Here is an 18,475-nt window from a genome sequence, read left to right as displayed (position 1 = left end):
CGTCAACACACTACTTTACCTTTTTTCCTCTTTTCCGGTTCTCCTCTTCTACTTAGCTCTCCTATCTTTTCTCTAATAATTTCTATGAATTAAATATTAAATTACTAATAATTCTTTCGTTTTCAATTTCCCACTAACCTTTTATTTCTTGTAATAATCTTTCTCTATTTTCTCTATTTGCTTTCGATGCGCTCTGGCACTTTTTTTTTCCTTTTGTGTGAGTTCATTTATGTTTTTGCCTAGTTGGCAGCAAGGCGCGTAGAAGTATATCCTAAGGTGGGCCAACTTGCTAAAACCACTCTTCAGCCATATTGGAAGTCTACTGTGTTTTGTTTGTAAACAAAACACAATACGCTTGTGCCCAATCTCGCTCGTGATCAGTCTGTCTCTTTCACACTTCAAGGTAAAAATTCCCCTTCTGCTTTCTTCCGTACTGTTTTCATATACCGCTCCCCTAACCAACTTAGTGACGAAATGGCCTCACCTAGTGAAAAATTTCTCTATTGAAAGAAAAATTTTAACGCTTTCGCGTGAGTTCTGTTACAATACTAAAATTTATTCAAAAGTTTCACAATATATACATGGTTCCTTAAACTAAGATTGACGAGGAACATCTCCTCTCTCTCTCTTGAAAACCGATAACATATCGGTTTCGTTTAGATCATCTACCTTCCTTGTCCCTTCTTCTAGCGTATGGTAACGTGCAGTCTGAGACGGCTGCACTACCCTAAGAAAATACCTTAAGTTTATAGCACCTCGTCGGTGCGCCTATCTTATTCTTGGATTTCCCCTTTCCATCCTTCGCTCTAAATAACATCCTTTTATTTTATTACACCCTGCTGGTGTATCTGGCTGAGCGCAGCTAGGGATGGAAAAGGGTAATAAAAATGCATCCTAAATGATGCATGCATTAAATTGTTTACCGGACGCTATTTAAATATTCGTCCATTCTGAATTTATGACCGGCAATAATTTCGAACTACAAGCGTTTTCTAGCCTAACAAAACACTTGAGCTCTTACATCTTTTAATTGCCTTACATTGGTCCTTTCTAAACGTTTCTATACCTCGCTTGGAGGTCTTTTCTAAATATAATCTCAAATATTGCTTATCTTATGGATCTGTAACTCGATCCGCGATAAGCCTCAGCTGTCCGTAACATTCCGGACTCCGTAAATCTACTACATAGATTTACTCAATTATAGACAACTATCACGGTTTAAAATAATAGGAATATTTCTTGATTCTTCCTGAACTCTATTTAGCCGTATCATGTCTAATAACGAAGGCGGATCATCATTTCTTCTATTATTTTGTCTATTACTTCTTCTCTTTAATTTTATGTATACGTAAATTCCTACTATTATAATCATTGAAATAACAGTTATGGTACCTCCAAATGTATATACGTGTTTCTTTTTTATAAAATCGTCTTCAGGTATTACTGTATCCTTTATATCTACCTTTTCATATGGATTTCTACTCGAGATAGTTGTATTCAAATTTTCATTTATGTTTGGTTTTTCTAGTACATATGGTAGTTTCTGAATAGGTTTAAAAAATATTCTAGCTTCCCCGTTATGTCCAGATATTTGGGCATAACGAATAGTTTTTTCTGTTAGGATCTTACAATCTGGGAACAGTTCTATGATCGCGTTCTTATAAGGCGGTGACATGGCTACATTATTACAATGGATTATTATCTTGCTAGGGTCGCTCGTTGTGTACAATATAGAGTTGATCTTATTCAATTTTGTTAACATGGTGTATGGTTCTTCCATCATCTTTGTTGAGCATTTTTGTTTTATCGTTTCATGAAGTAATGCTCCAGCTATGCAATCTGGAACTCTGGTTAATTCTGGCTGATTTACCACATAATGACTTTCATTAAGCTTTATTAAATTTCCATCTGGGTAAAAAAATTCATGTTTATTATTAATTGCTATTACATGGTGATCTATTTTTATAACACTTCCATTTTCAGGAATAGGGATTACATTGAATACTTCGAAGTTTTCCTTATTAATAATTACATTTTCCATTATTATATTTACTGTTCCATTTTCAATTTTAATGTTGTATTTAACTGCAAGTGGGTCTCTAAGGATTGAGTATCCTTCTGGTAATTGCTTCTTTATATTTTGAATTGCCTTTTGCATTTCATTTTCGGCTAAAGGGTGAGTCTTAATTATCCTGTATTTTCGAGTTATGCCATCAATCAATTGCAAAGCTAACGTTGTGGTCTCAAAACATTTTCTTGCGAATATATTAGTTCTTTCTTCGGAATACTTTCCCTTCAAAGATAACATTCCTTCATTTAGTCTACGAATTCTTACGCTTAATTCATCTCCCATATTTTTGCTTCTTTGATTCAATAGTCTCATGGTTTGTGAGATATCATGAAGTTTTTGCTCTTCGTGAATACGCAAAGACTGTACTTCGTCTTCCACATCATTACTCCCAAATAACAGATCTTTCAAAAACCCAAGTATTCCACGACTCCTTTTTGATCGTGATAAAAAATTTATTTCTTGTTTTGCATTGTTACATTGTCGTTCTATCGACATTACAAGTTCTGTCAAAGCGCTGTCTTGAGTTACATTCCCCATGAACTTCAAGGTTCTTTCTAAGTTCGAATGAATAGAGTCTAGCATAGAAATATCGTCGTTAGGAATTAAGTTGGATACAATATTTGTCCTCCAAATTCCTCGCTTTACTATACATGACCCAACATGATCAAACATTAAACCCCCTTCCTCAATAGGCTGGATGTTGACGGCATTTGTCAAATTTACCAGTACTAGAATTGCCATTGCGGTTACGATAGCCTTTTGTATCGTGCCGGTATATGGTCTTATTTTACCTATGACTTTCTTTTTTGTTTGTGGCTTCGGTTTCAATTTTGACGCCAGCTCTTTTACATGCTCGATGTTAACCGTTTTTCTTACTCCCCATTCTTGAGGATTTCGCGGTCCCTTAATTTCCTCTTTACTCCCTGGGGCACTTTTAATTACTCCAACAAAGTTAAGAGGTGGTGAGGAAATAGTGGTATCTTTTGAGCTCTCGATTTCATTGTTCTTACTTACATCTAATACTGCTAATTTTACAGCTGGTCTAGTAATTTCACCTTTAATTGTTTCCACGGTAGCGGATCTAACTTGCCCATCCATATTAGTTGTTGTTCTTATCACCTTGCCCTTATGCCATTTACCTTTCTTTTCTTCATCGGCAAAAACCACGATATCCCCTACCTTTATAGGTTTAGTCTTCTCCAACCATTTATTTCTTTTAGTTAGGGTTGGGAGGTATTCTTTTATCCACCGATTCCAATATCCCTTAACAATTGATTGCGCTCTTTTCCAGTGTTGACGAGTTGCTTCTGCTTTGGAAACGTCGTCGATCGTAATGACAGCTTCACCAGCGCAACCTAACAGAAAGTGATTAGGAGTTAAAACCTCATCGTCTTCTGTATCTAAAGGAATATGCGTTAACGGGCGATTGTTAATGAGGAATTCAACTTCGGTTAGTATGGTTCTAAGTTCATACTCTGGTATGGTTTCTTGTTTTTGAGGTAAAAGGCTTTTAACTTCTCTCACCATTCTTTCCCATACTCCACCGATTCCACTTTTCCAGAGCTCCTGCATTAGAATTCGAGATTGAATTGTTATATGTGATAATAAACCAAGTGGATCGTAAACACTCATGCTTTGTGAAAGCAGTTTTCGTTTCGTAAACTCCTGTGTAACAGGAATATCCACCTTGTAGCGAATAAAATCCTTTTTTGTATCCCAATACACTCCGAGTACTTTTTCATATGATTCCTCAAATTTTCCTAATAAGTCTTCTTTAACTTCCGTTCTATTTTCTTCCGGGATTTGTCCCAATAGCTCATTACTGTTGGATATAAAATTTCTGATATTGAAGTGCCCATATTTGTGAATGGTAATAACTTCGTTCACAATTTTTGAGGCATTTTCTAAATCGTCGAAACTATCTAGGTAGTCATCCACGTAATGGTTGTTTTGAATGGCCTCTACTGCCTGAAGATGACTTTCTCTGAATTTCTCAGCATTTGTGTTTTTAACAAACTGTGCGCATGCGGGCGAGCAGGTAGCTCCAAAGGTCATCACTTGCATCACATACACGTCGGGATCTTCGTCAAAGTTTTCCCTAAATAAAAACCTTTGGGCATTTTGATCTTCCTTTCTTATTTTAACTTGATGAAACATTTCTTTGATGTCTCCAGTTATCGCAAATTTTCCTTCTCTAAATCGTATTAACACTCCAAATAGCGACGTCGTTGCATCCGGGCCTTGTAATAAATTCGTGTTTAGGGACTCTCCCTTAACCTTAGCAGCGGCATCAAAAACAAGCCGTGGCTTTATGGGCTGTTTATTTAGGTTCACAACTGTAAAGTGCGGTAAGTAAAATATTTTTGGATCACGTTGCTGCTGTTCTGTGGGAGTGAGTTTTCTAGCGTATCCCTTGGTTTCATATTCCTTTATTTTCTCAACATACCATTTACGTAGACATTGATTTTTACGCATTTTTGATTCTTGACCACGTAGTCTGTTCATGGCTGATTGATAGCTATGCGGAAATTGTACATCCTCCTGTTTCCAAAGCAGCCCAATTTCATAACTTCCTTCTTCATATTTCAAAGTGGAATTCATGATATCAATCGATCTTTTTTCATCGTTAGACATCAAGGTTTTTACAGGTACTTTTATCCCGAAATCTTCTAGGCTAAAATAATTTTCCATCATTTTATTGAAATAATCTGATGAATCAATTTCGTCGTTCATCAGCACGTGTCCTTTCAATTTTTTATGTTCGTTAGTTTGCCCGAACAAAACCCATCCGAGTTTAGTGTTCTGTGCGACTGGTTCATTAAATTTACCTGATCGCGTCTCCCTACCGCTTATCAAAAACGAATGCGGTAAACCTAACAGTATTTTTGGCATAGCATTTTCATATCCTTCGAGAGTTATATCTTCTAAGTGATTGTATTCTCGTCGTAATTCATGAATATTCATTGACTGTGAGGGAAGAGATAATTCCGACACAGTCCTCAAATTATGTATGTTATAACGTTGATTATTGCATCCTTGTATACTTAGGGAAATTTCTTCACTATCTAGTTCTTGCTGAGTTTCGCCATTAGTCCAAACCAGCGTTAAGGGGTTGTTACGCCCTTGTGTTCCAAGTTTATTTTTAATATCAGCGTGAATCAAACTTACTGATGACCCAGGGTCTAAAAATGCGAAAGTTTTAATTTCCTTTTTTCCGCAGCCCAATGTAACTGGAAGGATTTGATACAGTATTTTGTTCTCTTTATTTACATGACAATTAACGCTTTCTGTATTATTAAGGTTAGCATCTCTCTGAGTTGCTCTATGCAGTAATGCGTGGTGTCTAAGTTTGCATCCATCGATTCCACAAGGCTTTGCGATCCTGCAATCTTTTGCCATGTGGTTTGTATAATTACAACATGCTAAACATAGCCTGTGTTTAAAAATAAAATCACTCCTTTGTTGAACGTTCATATTTTTAAAAATTGAACATTCTGATGTCTTATGCTCGTTTCGGCATGCGAAACACTTTGGTAGGCGCTTCGGCCTATATTTTTGTTCCTTTACAGCATGTGTATTCAAATATCCGCTCTTATGAGGTTTTTCTTTCCTCTCCGACTGTAGCATCGTGGCCAACTCTTCTTGAGGTTTTAACCAATTATAAAGGTCCTCTAGCGTCGGTATAAATGGATCAATTATATCTCTTGTTTTCTTTGTATCAGCTACAAACTTGATCCATTGATGATGCAAGTCGTTTGGAAGTTTTAAAACTAAATCACGAATCAATCTAGGATCATTGAGATATTCATCGTGTTTTAGTATTTTTATATTTGTCACGAAACAATCAAGCGATGTTACAAAATCAATCATTGTTTGGGGTGATCCAAAATGTGGATTCCTCGCATTTAGCATTTCCTTCAATAAATTCGAATAAATGGTTTCGGGATTTCCGAACCGTAGATTTAGTTTTTCCATTATTTTTGGAACATTAGCTTTATCGATTAAAAGAGCGCTCACTAATTTCAGCGCGTCTCCTTTGAGATATTTCTGTAAACGATTTATATTTTCTAAATCGGAAAAGTTTCCTTGAAGGGTAGTTTCTTCGAACGTTATTTTAAATCTAGGCCATATCTTATATGACCCATCAAAATAGGGGAGGTCTAAGAGAGATTGCCGGTGTAACAGTCTATTTGAATCAGGGGTTTCTTCTCTACCCTCGTTCTTAATTTTAAGAGTTTCTACTAGAGCCCGCATAGATTCTCTATGGATATTCATCATCTCTTCTATTGGTGTTGGTTGTGTTTTTTGAAGTCTTAACAATTCGTTCTCTATGGTCTTGCATTTGGGGCATATCCATCTTTCTGTTTGTTTAGGTTTTTTATTTAGGCCTGCGCATGTCAAATGGAACCATCGGTCACATTCATCGCACGCGACTAAATCGTCCCTAGAATCAGGCTCATTGCACAAGCGGCAATTGCCATTCTTATTCCTAATGAATTGATAAGACATGACTAAACTAAAATGGAAAAATCACACCTTTTTTGTTGATCCGGTCCTATCTCCGTCTTTCCGTGTTGGTGCTTGGGCGATTCTCTCCTTGTCCTGGGAGGCCTTCTGGCTCGGATGTTGTTGTCACCTCTGGTGGTGCTACTGCTGGTGCTGCTGCGTCTACTGCTGCTTAAGGTTTTTGCTGGTTAATTCACTTATATTTGTCTCCGTTTGAAAGGAACACTTTTGGCATCCACTGCCGGTTTCTTAATCAATTCACAATGTTTATTTCGGTTGAAAGAAACACTTTTGGCATCCACTGCCGATTGAAGAGTTCGCAAATTATCTTTGAAAAAGACTTTTTATTCGCGATTAACACTGTTGGCATCCACTGCCGATAAATTTTCGCGAATTATCACTTCTCGCATCCACTGCTGAGAAGAGTTCGCGAGTTAACTTTGAAAAAGACTTTTTATTCGCGATTAACACTGTTGGCATCCACTGCCGATAAATTTTCGCGAATTATCACTTCTCGCATCCACTGCCGAGAAGAGTTTCACTTTTGGCATCCACTGCTATTTGAAGAGTTCGCGAATTAACTTTGAAAAAGACTTTTTATTCGCGATTAACACTGTTGGCATCCACTGCCGATAAATTTTCGCGAATTATCACTTCTCGCATCCACTGCCGAGAAGAGTTTCACTTTTGGCATCCACTGCTATTTGAAGAGTTCGCGAATTAACTTTGAAAAAGACTTTTTATTCGCGATTAACACTGTTGGCATCCACTGCCGATGAATAGTTCGCGAATTAACTTTGAAAAAGACTTTTTATTCGCGATTAACACTGTTGGCATCCACTGCCGATAAATTTTCGCGAATTATCACTTCTCGCATCCACTGTCGAGAAGAGTTCGCGAGTTTCACTTTTTTCCACTTTGGAAATCTTCACTGCTCCTCTCTGGAGCCACCATGAAAAATTTCTCTATTGAAAGAAAAATTTTAACGCTTTCGCGTGAGTTCTGTTACAATACTAAAATTTATTCAAAAGTTTCACAATATATACATGGTTCCTTAAACTAAGATTGACGAGGAACATCTCCTCTCTCTCTCTTGAAAACCGATAACATATCGGTTTCGTTTAGATCATCTACCTTCCTTGTCCCTTCTTCTAGCGTATGGTAACGTGCAGTCTGAGACGGCTGCACTACCCTAAGAAAATACCTTAAGTTTATAGCACCTCGTCGGTGCGCCTATCTTATTCTTGGATTTCCCCTTTCCATCCTTCGCTCTAAATAACATCCTTTTATTTTATTACACCCTGCTGGTGTATCTGGCTGAGCGCAGCTAGGGATGGAAAAGGGTAATAAAAATGCATCCTAAATGATGCATGCATTAAATTGTTTACCGGACGCTATTTAAATATTCGTCCATTCTGAATTTATGACCGGCAATAATTTCGAACTACAAGCGTTTTCTAGCCTAACAAAACACTTGAGCTCTTACATCTTTTAATTGCCTTACATTGGTCCTTTCTAAACGTTTCTATACCTCGCTTGGAGGTCTTTTCTAAATATAATCTCAAATATTGCTTATCTTATGGATCTGTAACTCGATCCGCGATAAGCCTCAGCTGTCCGTAACACCTAGTACCATAGACCCGTCTTGGTTGGCAGCTCTGTTGAATGACAGATGGTCTCATGAAGCGTATTTCGCGGTAGACAATTTTACCCAGTGCTCACACCGCTAACTATTGGGCCAACTGTTCACAAGCATCAGGCGGGGTATATTTATGGCGATTTTTATTAAAACATGTGCCTTATGTTATAAAATATTGTTGTTTGGGTAAAGCCCAAATTAATGCTTGGATCCATCGATTACACACACTAATACTCTGCCAGAAAATATATAAAATTAATAGACATTCATCTTTTCGTCGGCTATAGTTAAGATTCCGGCCGACTTCCGTAAGACCGACTGGCGAAATATCGAAGCATTGTTTTAGGAGACTTAATAAATGAAGGATTTGAGAAAAAAATGTTCTATCTATAAATTTTTGTAGCTTTCTCATCGTCATCCGATTTTTTTTTCATCTTTAATCCATTTTTTATAAGTGAGCAGTGTTCTTCAACTTTCCTGTCGAACGTTTGATGATTTGTATTGGTACCAAAGGATAACAAACTATAACTTTAGCATCTGCAGTTGTTTTGAAGTCACATAAAATTTGTCCATCGTTATTGAAAATGACCGCTCTCAAGCTAATCTTCTAGTAATTAGAAATTTTCTAGCGCATGGAACAAACTACTGTTCTACGCAGCTCCGATTGAAAAATTCATGGATCAAAAACATTATCTGGGTGAAAATTTTTACAAATAGAAGATTTTGTGAAAAAGGCGTAGCAATCATCTGATTTTTTCAGAATGGATGAAAATTAATTATGAGATGTTGTTATGCCGACAAATTGCATTCACCAACGAAGCCGAAACTCTGTAATTGTCTGTGCCACTCCCTTTATCGGAAGCTGACAGTTAATTATGAATGAATGATTCATTTTGGCTTGTCTCGTTCATATGCACAACACAAATGCCATCGATCTACAATTAAAGCATATTTGTTAATTATTGTTAAAATTATTCTTGATATAGAATAAAACTCATGTGCATTTGATCACAGACATGAATCTCAGTTTAGTTTTAACGTTGTTGGCAACTTTTGTTATAGGTAAGTGCTTAAAAATAGAATGTTTTCTTTCGAAAGACACGCCCTGCGTCATCACAACTTTTTGTGTGCTGTTGCTATGAATGAACTCTAAATAAGCACTGGTAAACTTCAATTTCAGGTGCCGTGGCCCAGGGACAAAAATGTGTCATCCCAAACGTCCTACAGGGAACTTGGTTCAGCTGGGAAGTGGGAGAACCGACGACGACTACCATAGACGCCGTCTCGTATGAGCGCCAGGGTCCAAAGCAGGGCCGTATCAGGGTGGAATGCGTTGAGAGCAGTCGGAACGGGTCCGACCATACACTTATCTTCAAGGGCGACAGTACTTGTTATACCTGTGTTAAAGCGTTTCCGCGAACGATAAACGTGTTTGAGAAGTTTGAGAGTAAGTAGCACTGAAAGCATTTTCCCATGATTGAATTAATTAATTCAACACTCTCCTCTGCTGTAGCGCCTTGTATCACACTGCAACCAGGCGAGAAGCCGTCAATTGAACGGATATGTCGCAGTCTCCGGAGGGACCAGCAATTGATCACACTTTTCAATAAAAATTTCATACCCATCACCTGTCGGTCGTCGCTGGAAGGAGTTTGGCATTTTGCTTATCAGGTAAGATTATGCCGAAAATCATTGGCTCTGATTATGATCCTAGCGTAAAACCACTTTGGTTCGATTGTTTACATTCTTGTTTTGTAGAATCGCTTCCGTTTCACCGGCGAGTGTGACAATCCGGATGCTCGAATCCAGTCCTGCCAAACGCCCGGTACGCAGTTCCTAATTCAGAACCAAAAATTCAACATTACTTACCGCCAGTGTCAAGGAATGGATGGAACATTCAACGGTGTGGTCGAATTCAGTTGCCTCGGAGACTGGTTTATTGGCAAGAATCACTATTTCGCTGTTGTCAACACTAAGGAATCACGTGAGGATGAAAAGTATCGATGCTTTTTGAAAAATCGTGACGATGACCTTTACTTCGGGGCGTCGATTACGGCTGAGTGCAATACGCTGAAAACAGTCGAGAAGTCGCCGGAACGCTATCGTGTTACACCTGTTAAATCGGAGGTTGTGGAACCGGGATGTCGATTCCCGCAGAACTTCACCGGTGAATGGATTAACACAGCCAATATTGATGCTGAGGTTGTGATCAATGAAACCCACATAATTGAGACTTACTTCCCGGACAAAGCTCGTTATAGAAGAACAGTTTATGTTTGCCGGGAGCAGCGAGATTCTAGAATTATGACGGCTCGATTGACAGTGGATGGTTGCCAAAAAGATTACGTGTGCTTCGATTTCGTCCCCAGGCATCATAACATAATTCGCTACCGGAAAGGTTTGGCTTTCATCAAGGATCATTTCAGCAAGGTTTGCTCGTGGGTACAGTTCCCGAATAAAGAAGAGTGGCGTTATGATCTCTTTCTCGCCGCTAAACCGGTTCCTGTGCGTTGTCCAGTTGCTGGCAAGTTCAATTTTACCCAGAAGGGAGAATCACCATTCAAAACTCGTATTCTCGGAGGTGTGACGCTAAGTCCACGTCCAGATATTCATTGCAAGCAAAATATCTCCGACTTCTCAGTTTGTGACTCCGACCAGAAAGAAATGGCCATCGATGCCGACTATTGTCTATCCGTAGATCATCTTGGTCGTCCGGTTGACATCTATAGTGATCCCGATTATCGCATGAAGTGTATTGGTTATTGGCAAGAAAACCTCAAATCCTACCTCATCACATTCGACGATTTGGATCCTCTCTCGAAGTACCGTTGCTGGGTATACCAAAGAGCGGACCTTAATCGAGTCCTAATGTCCCAAGCTGTGGGAGCGTTTTGTAATGTAAAACAGGATGTAACTTCGTGGAATTACACCGAAGGAGCTGTTGTTGCTATCGATATGTTCGAATACGAACGAGAACGAGACCAGTGCCCCATGCACTTCGACAATGGTAGTAATCCGTGGCAACCTACAGAAACCTACATCGAGGTTTTTCCTTGGCTAATATACCGTAGTGCCACTAGCAGTATTGACGGGACGATGAATGCCTTTTTGGTGTCGTTAGCAGCGCTGTTGTTGAAATTATTATATTAGGGCTGAATGAGAAAACTCGGATATAATGTTTAATTTGATGTAGTATTAGATGTATCAAATCGTCTCAGCGCAACATGTCCGTCCCATTCAATTTCTGTCAAAAATTGATACTCCCGTGCCTTTTTTTTATCTAGCAGTAATTATTCTAAGACATTTACACAGAGAAAAAAAATCAAATAGTTTCGGTTTTACAAGGCATTCCATGTTTCTTCGGAGTTACGTGTAATATTGTAAAATAATTTAGGAAAAATATTGTAAAGATTTTACGAGCAATGTCAAATAAAGTTTTATTTCCCAATAAATTTGTATTCAATTTCAATTTGATGACTAAAGTTATCATAATATATTTTAATACAGTATGTCGCGATATTCGAAATTAATGTACATTTTTAGGGCTTTTCCGAGAGAGTGAACGCTTCGTAATAGACAGAACCAGGGTGGCAACTCAATCAAGGAAATAGCTAGGATTTTTTTTTCACCAGGAATGAATTTTTCATTCAAAATCAGAAAAAATCAAATTGATAAATATTTTTTAGGACCGGAGACCCCGGTCTGGAAAGCCTTCAGGAATGTTGTCCTGGAAGGATTTTTTGATATTTGGTTTCGTTGGAAACTTACAGTCAAAAGTATGAAGTCACCTCAAGGGATATAGTATTGCTGTATGAATTTTCAAACGAGTTTTTCTCGAAACCATGTTTTTCATATTCGGTGGTATCGATATCTCAGGATCTACTCGACCGCTTTGGCTGAAATTTTTTATCAACATGTAAAAATAAATTAACTAAAGCGTTATATAGCGGTTTTTTGATATCTATTTTTTTATTTTTTATGAGCTTCTTAACAGCGATTTTTCATGAAAAATAACTCATTCCTTACAGAAATGGCAATTTTTTGAATTTTCAAAAACCCCTACGTAACGCTTAAGTATTGTTCTAAAGTTTCAGAATATCATTTGGACTTGATTCTGCGACACCCGTTGCTTCAGAACCGATACCACCAGCAAGGTACCCGTTTCAGACAGCATTTACACATCCAGCTGTCAACAGCGTAATAATCGTTATTCTTGCACTCGAAAATGGAAAATACATCTTGAAATACCTTAAACTAAACTGACCAGACGTCCCGTTTTTCGCGGGACAGTCCCGCGTTTGAGCAAAATGTCCCGCGTCAGATTATGTCCCGCGGAACGTCCCGCGTCAGATTATGTCCCGCGGAACGTCCCGCGTCAGATTATGTCCCGCGGAACGTCCCGCGTTTGTCAAAACTTTCGACATAAAAATTAAAGTTAATTTTAGTTCACTATCTCTTGTTGACTTGTAATGTTGACTTTATTATGTGATCCCACAAAAATGGAAATGTTCTGAATGTTCTGGCTTCGTGTTCTGTTGAGCAATGTGCCGAAACCAACTGTCGATACGTTAACCCATGTTAAAGCAGTGGCAACTATACTGTCACTCACGAACAATATTTTCTTCGCTGCACATGGGATTGTATTTTAATATTTTTTTAACTAACGACTTCTAAAAGTATCTGACTATACTTAAATTTTTCTAAGGCTGCTGAAAGTGTAGGATTAATTTGGCAGTCATTTTTATGTAAACAATCCGCGATTTTAAAACGCTTACAAAAAATTCTGTTGAAATTCGTTGAAAATCCAATGAGTTGATTTTTTTTTCTTAGTTCTCTCTGCACCTGCTGCTTGATCTCGTCGACTTGCGTTTGGGAGAGCATGTTGTTGCGTACTATCGCTCTACGCCTCGCGTTCATCGCGTTCTGATCAAGCCTCCCGACGAACTCTGGATATGCTTCCTCGAACATTGTTAGTATTCGAGGGCGACCGCTCATGTCCGTCTCCAAAGCAGTGCAGATGTAATAGGCGCGGATCACGAATTCATTCATTTCGTGTGTCCACATGATCCGGCGCCTAGTGGTACCCACAAGTGTGGACGACTGTCGTCTGGCAGTCGCAACAGGTCTCGTAGGCGCAGCGTTTCTTGGGTGATGTCGATGGCTGCTGTTTCCGTGTGGCGGTAGCTCTTCGGGTTGAACCCGGCTGGTGGCCCGCTCTTGCACCTCGCCCTCCAGCCGCTGGCCGCTCGCTCTTATGCCCGTTCCAGGACCAGCTCCAGTGGTCCTTTGCCCGGGAGACAGTGGGTTGGCAAGGTCTCCATGACCCGGGAGGCCTTCCCCGGGAGAGATATAGCGTTTTTTTTTTGGCTGACTTATCTCACTTCTTAACTAGGCGAACCTAGCCAGAATTTTCACCTGCCCCCGGGCTTCTGAATGCCAAAGGGGGACTAGGCTCTGCGGAATGCACGTATCTGCATGCTCGTGCTGTTTCAGTCCTGACCGAGAAATTGTCGGACAATCGCGCAGGTGCTAAGGATGACCGACTTTTGGATGCCGGCCAATTCCTTCTCCATATTCAACACCTTTAGCGCTTCCAGAAGTGTCTTCGGGACAATTCCAGTTCCAGAGAGAACGACTGGAACAATTCTTGGGACGTCCCTTAGCCCCCACAGTTCCTTGAGCTCCACGGCCAATGGTCGGTACTTGCAGATTTTGCGACCGTGGGTCTCCTCCAGATTCTGGTTCAGTGGAATAGCGACATCGATGATGGTGACTTTGCGGTCGCTCTTGTCGTAAACCATTATATCTGGGCGGTTGTGGTGGATCGAGAGGTCGGTCAGAACAGTGCGATCCCAGTACAGCTTGAAACGGTCATTTTCCAGGACAGGTGCAGGCAGGTACCGGTAGTTTGGTACGTTGTCTTCCAGTAGAGCACATTGGAGCGCCAGTTGTCGATGAACAATACGGGCCACGTTGTTGTGGCGCTCGGTGTAGGCTGCGTTGGCCAAAACGGGACAGCCTCCCATAATGTGCTCTATGTTTTCACCTGGTTGATGGCACATCCGGCAAATGTCATCAACGTCTTGATGCCAGACGTACCGCCTGCAGTTTCTCGTCGGCATTATCCTGTCCTGGATGGCTATCATGTCGGCTTCTACTACTGAAGAGAGTTCACCACGCGTTAGCCACAGATTAGATGCGGCCTTGTCGACGTGTGGCCGGTCCAGTTGATGGGGGTGGGCACCATGCACTGCCTTCTGCTTCCAAGCTGCAATCTTCTCCTCCACTGTCTGCAGATTGCAGTTGAGTTGGTACTCCGCTTGCGCCAAGTGCAGAGCGCTGTATCCTCTGTCGGCGGCGCAGACAGCCCGGTATAGCGCGTTTTGGTTGGCGCGTTCTGCGAAGTACTCGCGCAGTTGTCGTACCTGGGCAACACACAGTGCAGATATGTCGACTATTCCAAGTCCCCCTTCTTTGCGTGGCAGTGAAACTCTCTCCAGTGCCGATTGAGGATGGTGCATTCCGGCCTCTTTAAATGCTTTCCTCATCCTTCTCTCAAGGTCCTCTAGGTCAGTTTTGCTCCATTTGACTACACCAAAACTGAAGGTCAGCAGGGGAACCGCGAATGTGTTGATCGCGCGTACCTTGTTCCCCGCGTTGAGGAAAGTCCTCAGGACACAGTTCACTCGACTCAAGAACTTGTCTCGCAGCTCCGTCTTGATGTCGGAGTGGCGAATCCCGGTGAGCTGTCGGAATCCAAGATATTTATAGGATTCGCCACGAACCATGTCTCTTATAAACTCGCCGTCATAGATCTCGTAACCTCCGGATTCGGTAAGCTGCCCTTTCAGCAGATGGACACAGCGGCACTTGTCGAGGCCGAACTCCATGCAGATGTCCCTGCTTATGTCTTCGACAACCCGGATAGCTACACCTAGACGCTGACGTGAATCAGCGTAGACCTTGAGATCATCCATGTAGAAGGTATGGGTCACTTCTTCGTGGGCGCCGTCGCCATACCTTATTTTATAGCCATGACCGTTTCTATTGAGCGTCCTACTGAGGGGGTTCAGTGCCAGACAAAACCAAAGCGGGCTGAAAGAGTCGCCTTGGAATATCCCCCTCTTTATCTGCAGCGTTCTAGACTGCAACACATTTTCCCCATCACTGAGGTGCAGAGACGTACTCCACTGCCTCATCGCATGCTGCAGGAACCTAACGACGACGGGATCAATTTTGTAGAGCTCCAATACCCGGACGAGAAACGAGTGAGGTATGGAGTCATAAGCCTTCCTGTAATCGATGTAGGCCATACTTAGGTTCCGCTGGTTATATACCGCCTGGCCGACTATGGCTGCGTCGATGATGGCCTGCTCTTTGCAGCCATGCGTATTTTTCCTGCATCCTTTCTGCTCTTCTGCGATGATGTGATGCTGTTCGCAGTGAGCAGAAACTTTGGCGGTAATTATGCTGCTCAGTATTTTGTACAGACTCGATAGGCACGTTATCGGTTTGTACTTTGATGGGTTCAATGTGTTGCTGTCTTCCGGGAGGAGGAAGGTGACGCCACGGGTGGCGAATTCAGGAAGGTTGTGTGGGTCACGTAGCACCTTGTTGAAGCACTCAGCTATCTTTGGATGTGCGACGGTCAGCTTCTTGTGCCAAAAGTTCTGGACACCATCGGGGCCCGGTGCTGCCCAGTTCCTCAGGTACCGCGAGGCTTCGCGGACATCGTTCTCTCCGACGATGATAGCTGGCATCTCTCCAATTTCACCACAACTCTCCTCCTCCCGTCTTAACCACATTTGCCCGTCGCGATGTTCTACTGGGGTCTCCCAAATACCAGCCCAGAAGTTCGTCACATCGCTAATATCTGGCAAACCTTCGCGGTAGTCGGGCTTCTCGTCGCTAATGTGGTCGTAGAACGCTTTTTCGTTATCTCTGAACATCCGATTTTGTTCCTGGCGCTTTGCAGAGTCAGAGTAACGTTTCAGCCGTTTAGTTAGGACGCTCAATTGCTGTACCAGTGTGTCGAGTTTTTCCGTCAGCTGGTGAGCTCCCAGCTGGCGAAGTTCAGTAGGCCGCACGATCACAGCAACTTGGCGACATAATTTCGCCGATCTGCTGCCTCTTTTGTACGCCATCAGTCTTCCAATTGCGGCGCGCTTGTTTAGGATCCGTTGCTCCAATCTCCTTCGCCATGGAGGCTCACGCCTTTCACGGAGATGTTGGAGCAGTCCGCCTCTTGGCCTAATACGGTATCCTAAACTTTTGGCGGTCGCCACAGCAGCACAGTAAACTTTCAGTTGCAGCTCCTCCATGTTCTCAGCATCAACCAATGCATCTCTGCAGAACTAAAATGAGCTCCTTTTGTTTACTCGAAAATGACAAGGATATTGTTATTGGTTCGACGAAACGTTAAATAAGATTTCTCGAAAGCAACAGATGGATGTTAACGTCCGTTACTAGAATTAAACAAAGGGCACTGTGGAATCCAGGTATGTTGGCTAAGCTTTTCTAAGCTCAATGCGTGCACAAGCTTGATCGATGGATTGAAGAAATGTTTTGGAGCTGAACTTAGTTTGTTGAAGGAAGTGGACCAATGCAGCATGGAAGATCTCCATGTTAATTGGAGAGTACTAAAGCAGTTAAATGAGGAAATCCGTTGTGAAAAGTTACATTTTTCGTTAAATTATTGAACAAAACTTGAGAATTTCACAGAAAAAATATTTTAAAGCATTCATGCCGATTGTGGTGTTTAGCCGTATTCACGGTGATTACGGAAATTTTTCTCTCTGCGTTATTCGTAGCGTACATCGTCTATTCCTTTTGTAAGTCCCTCGTTTCACTTTCATAATTCAGAATCAACAAATATAGGTTATTCTGAGCGACTTCCTCTCTGAATTGGTGAAAAAAAAATCTGGCGTACCGAGCTCAATTCTCACTCTCGACATTCTTCCAAAAATGGAAGTAAAAGTGACGAACCAGTCAAAAAAGTGTTGAAAGTCGCTAGAACATAGAAAAAAAAAGCTGGAAAAATTGAAGAAATTAAAATACAGTGACTTATCAAAAGCACAAATCGCTAAACAATACATCGTACGACAATCACGAAAATGCCGAAGAAGAAGAACAAAATTTTGATTCATTCTGTTATGAATTCAAGTATTTAAAAAAATTAAAAATATGTTGCTGAAGGTAGAATTTGTTTTTGTATTCAAAATAATTGATAAAAAAATGTTTCATGGAAAATACAGTCAGCTAGAAACCGCTGTATACATTTGGTTTCACAAATAACGAGAACCTCATTCTATTATTTCTTCCGAAGATATTCACTTACAGGTTCAAAATCGTCGCATCGTCAATCATAGTAACTCAGTGAATCAACTGCGCTCTATGGCTTGCACATACGGGAGCTCCATCCTGTTGCGAAGAAAGTGTTCATCGTTAAGTACTTTGAATTCGCTGGATACGATCGTTCCGATAATATTCCTACACTTCTGGAGAAAAGCATTGAACGGAAGCCTGGTTCCGGTCGTCCGACTGTACTACGCGATCGTAAACTGCACCTGAAGCGAAAGTAGATCATCATGCGGAAATGAAAGTCAAGACCGGCTGAGTCGGAACAGCAAGCTGAAAGTTATGGAGACTAAAATTTTCCGACAAAGCGGAATGTCGTGGTCGTCATGGATGACGATAAGTATTTAACGCTGGATGGCAACGACTGACAGAGAACCAGCTACTTTACGTCCCCCACCAAGAAGGTAGGTACCGATGTGAAGTATATCTCCTACGTTGTTCCCAAAGAAGGTGCTTCTGTGACTAGCCATCAGCGAAAATGGGATGTCAAAGCTCTCTTCATTAAGCATCCTGCAAAGGCGAATGGCGAATGAACTGCAAAGTTTAAGCCCCTTAAAAAACAAAGAATGGAACGGAAAGCTACACCTCACATAACAATTTTAAAACATCAAAATGTATTCCCATCTATGTTTTCCCCCCTATTGAACATCTTTTTTATTAAATTTTTTTCTCAAGTCAGGTCAATGAATTCGTCTCTATTTATTTTTTTCTATATTCGCAAACGAATGAAACCCTTCATTAATAGAATTAAATGTTCATTAAGTGACATGGGAAAGTTCTTTCCCATATCATGATTATGTTTGCTATTTTCATTCAACAAACATTGTCCGGAATACTTACCGGCTTTATCGAAATGACATTTATTGGATTATCTTTATTAGTGCTGACATTCAAGGAACGAT

At 40.8% G+C, this 18,475-nt stretch overlaps 1 protein-coding gene across 1 annotated transcript; it reads left to right on the top strand.

Moving 5' to 3' along the window:
* The first annotated feature begins 9,096 nt into the window (after positions 1 to 9,096).
* On the top strand, positions 9,097 to 11,659 carry LOC129771863 (uncharacterized). The gene is made up of 4 exons (XM_055775978.1): positions 9,097 to 9,278; positions 9,397 to 9,663; positions 9,730 to 9,887; positions 9,975 to 11,659. Exons 1-4 carry the CDS (start codon positions 9,233 to 9,235, stop codon positions 11,364 to 11,366), a joined length of 1,863 nt encoding a protein of 620 aa, XP_055631953.1. The 5' UTR covers positions 9,097 to 9,232; the 3' UTR covers positions 11,367 to 11,659.
* Positions 11,660 to 18,475: the final 6,816 nt, after the last annotated feature.

Source organism: Toxorhynchites rutilus, chromosome 2 (genome assembly GCF_029784135.1).
Source record: "Toxorhynchites rutilus septentrionalis strain SRP chromosome 2, ASM2978413v1, whole genome shotgun sequence".
NCBI lineage: Eukaryota > Metazoa > Arthropoda > Insecta > Diptera > Culicidae > Toxorhynchites > Toxorhynchites rutilus.
The sequence above is the reverse complement of the archived record's forward strand: the minus strand, read 5'-3'. Positions and strand labels throughout refer to the sequence as shown.

Bases quoted from the DNA above. Each gene is read 5' to 3' on its own strand.
- LOC129771863 (XM_055775978.1), top strand. From the start codon at position 9,233: ATGAATCTCAGTTTAGTTTTAACGTTGTTGGCAACTTTTGTTATAG. The intron at 9,664-9,729 runs GTAAGTAGCACT...CCTCTGCTGTAG, and splicing joins CGTGTTTGAGAAGTTTGAGA to CGCCTTGTATCACACTGCAA. The intron at 9,888-9,974 runs GTAAGATTATGC...CTTGTTTTGTAG, and splicing joins TTTGGCATTTTGCTTATCAG to AATCGCTTCCGTTTCACCGG.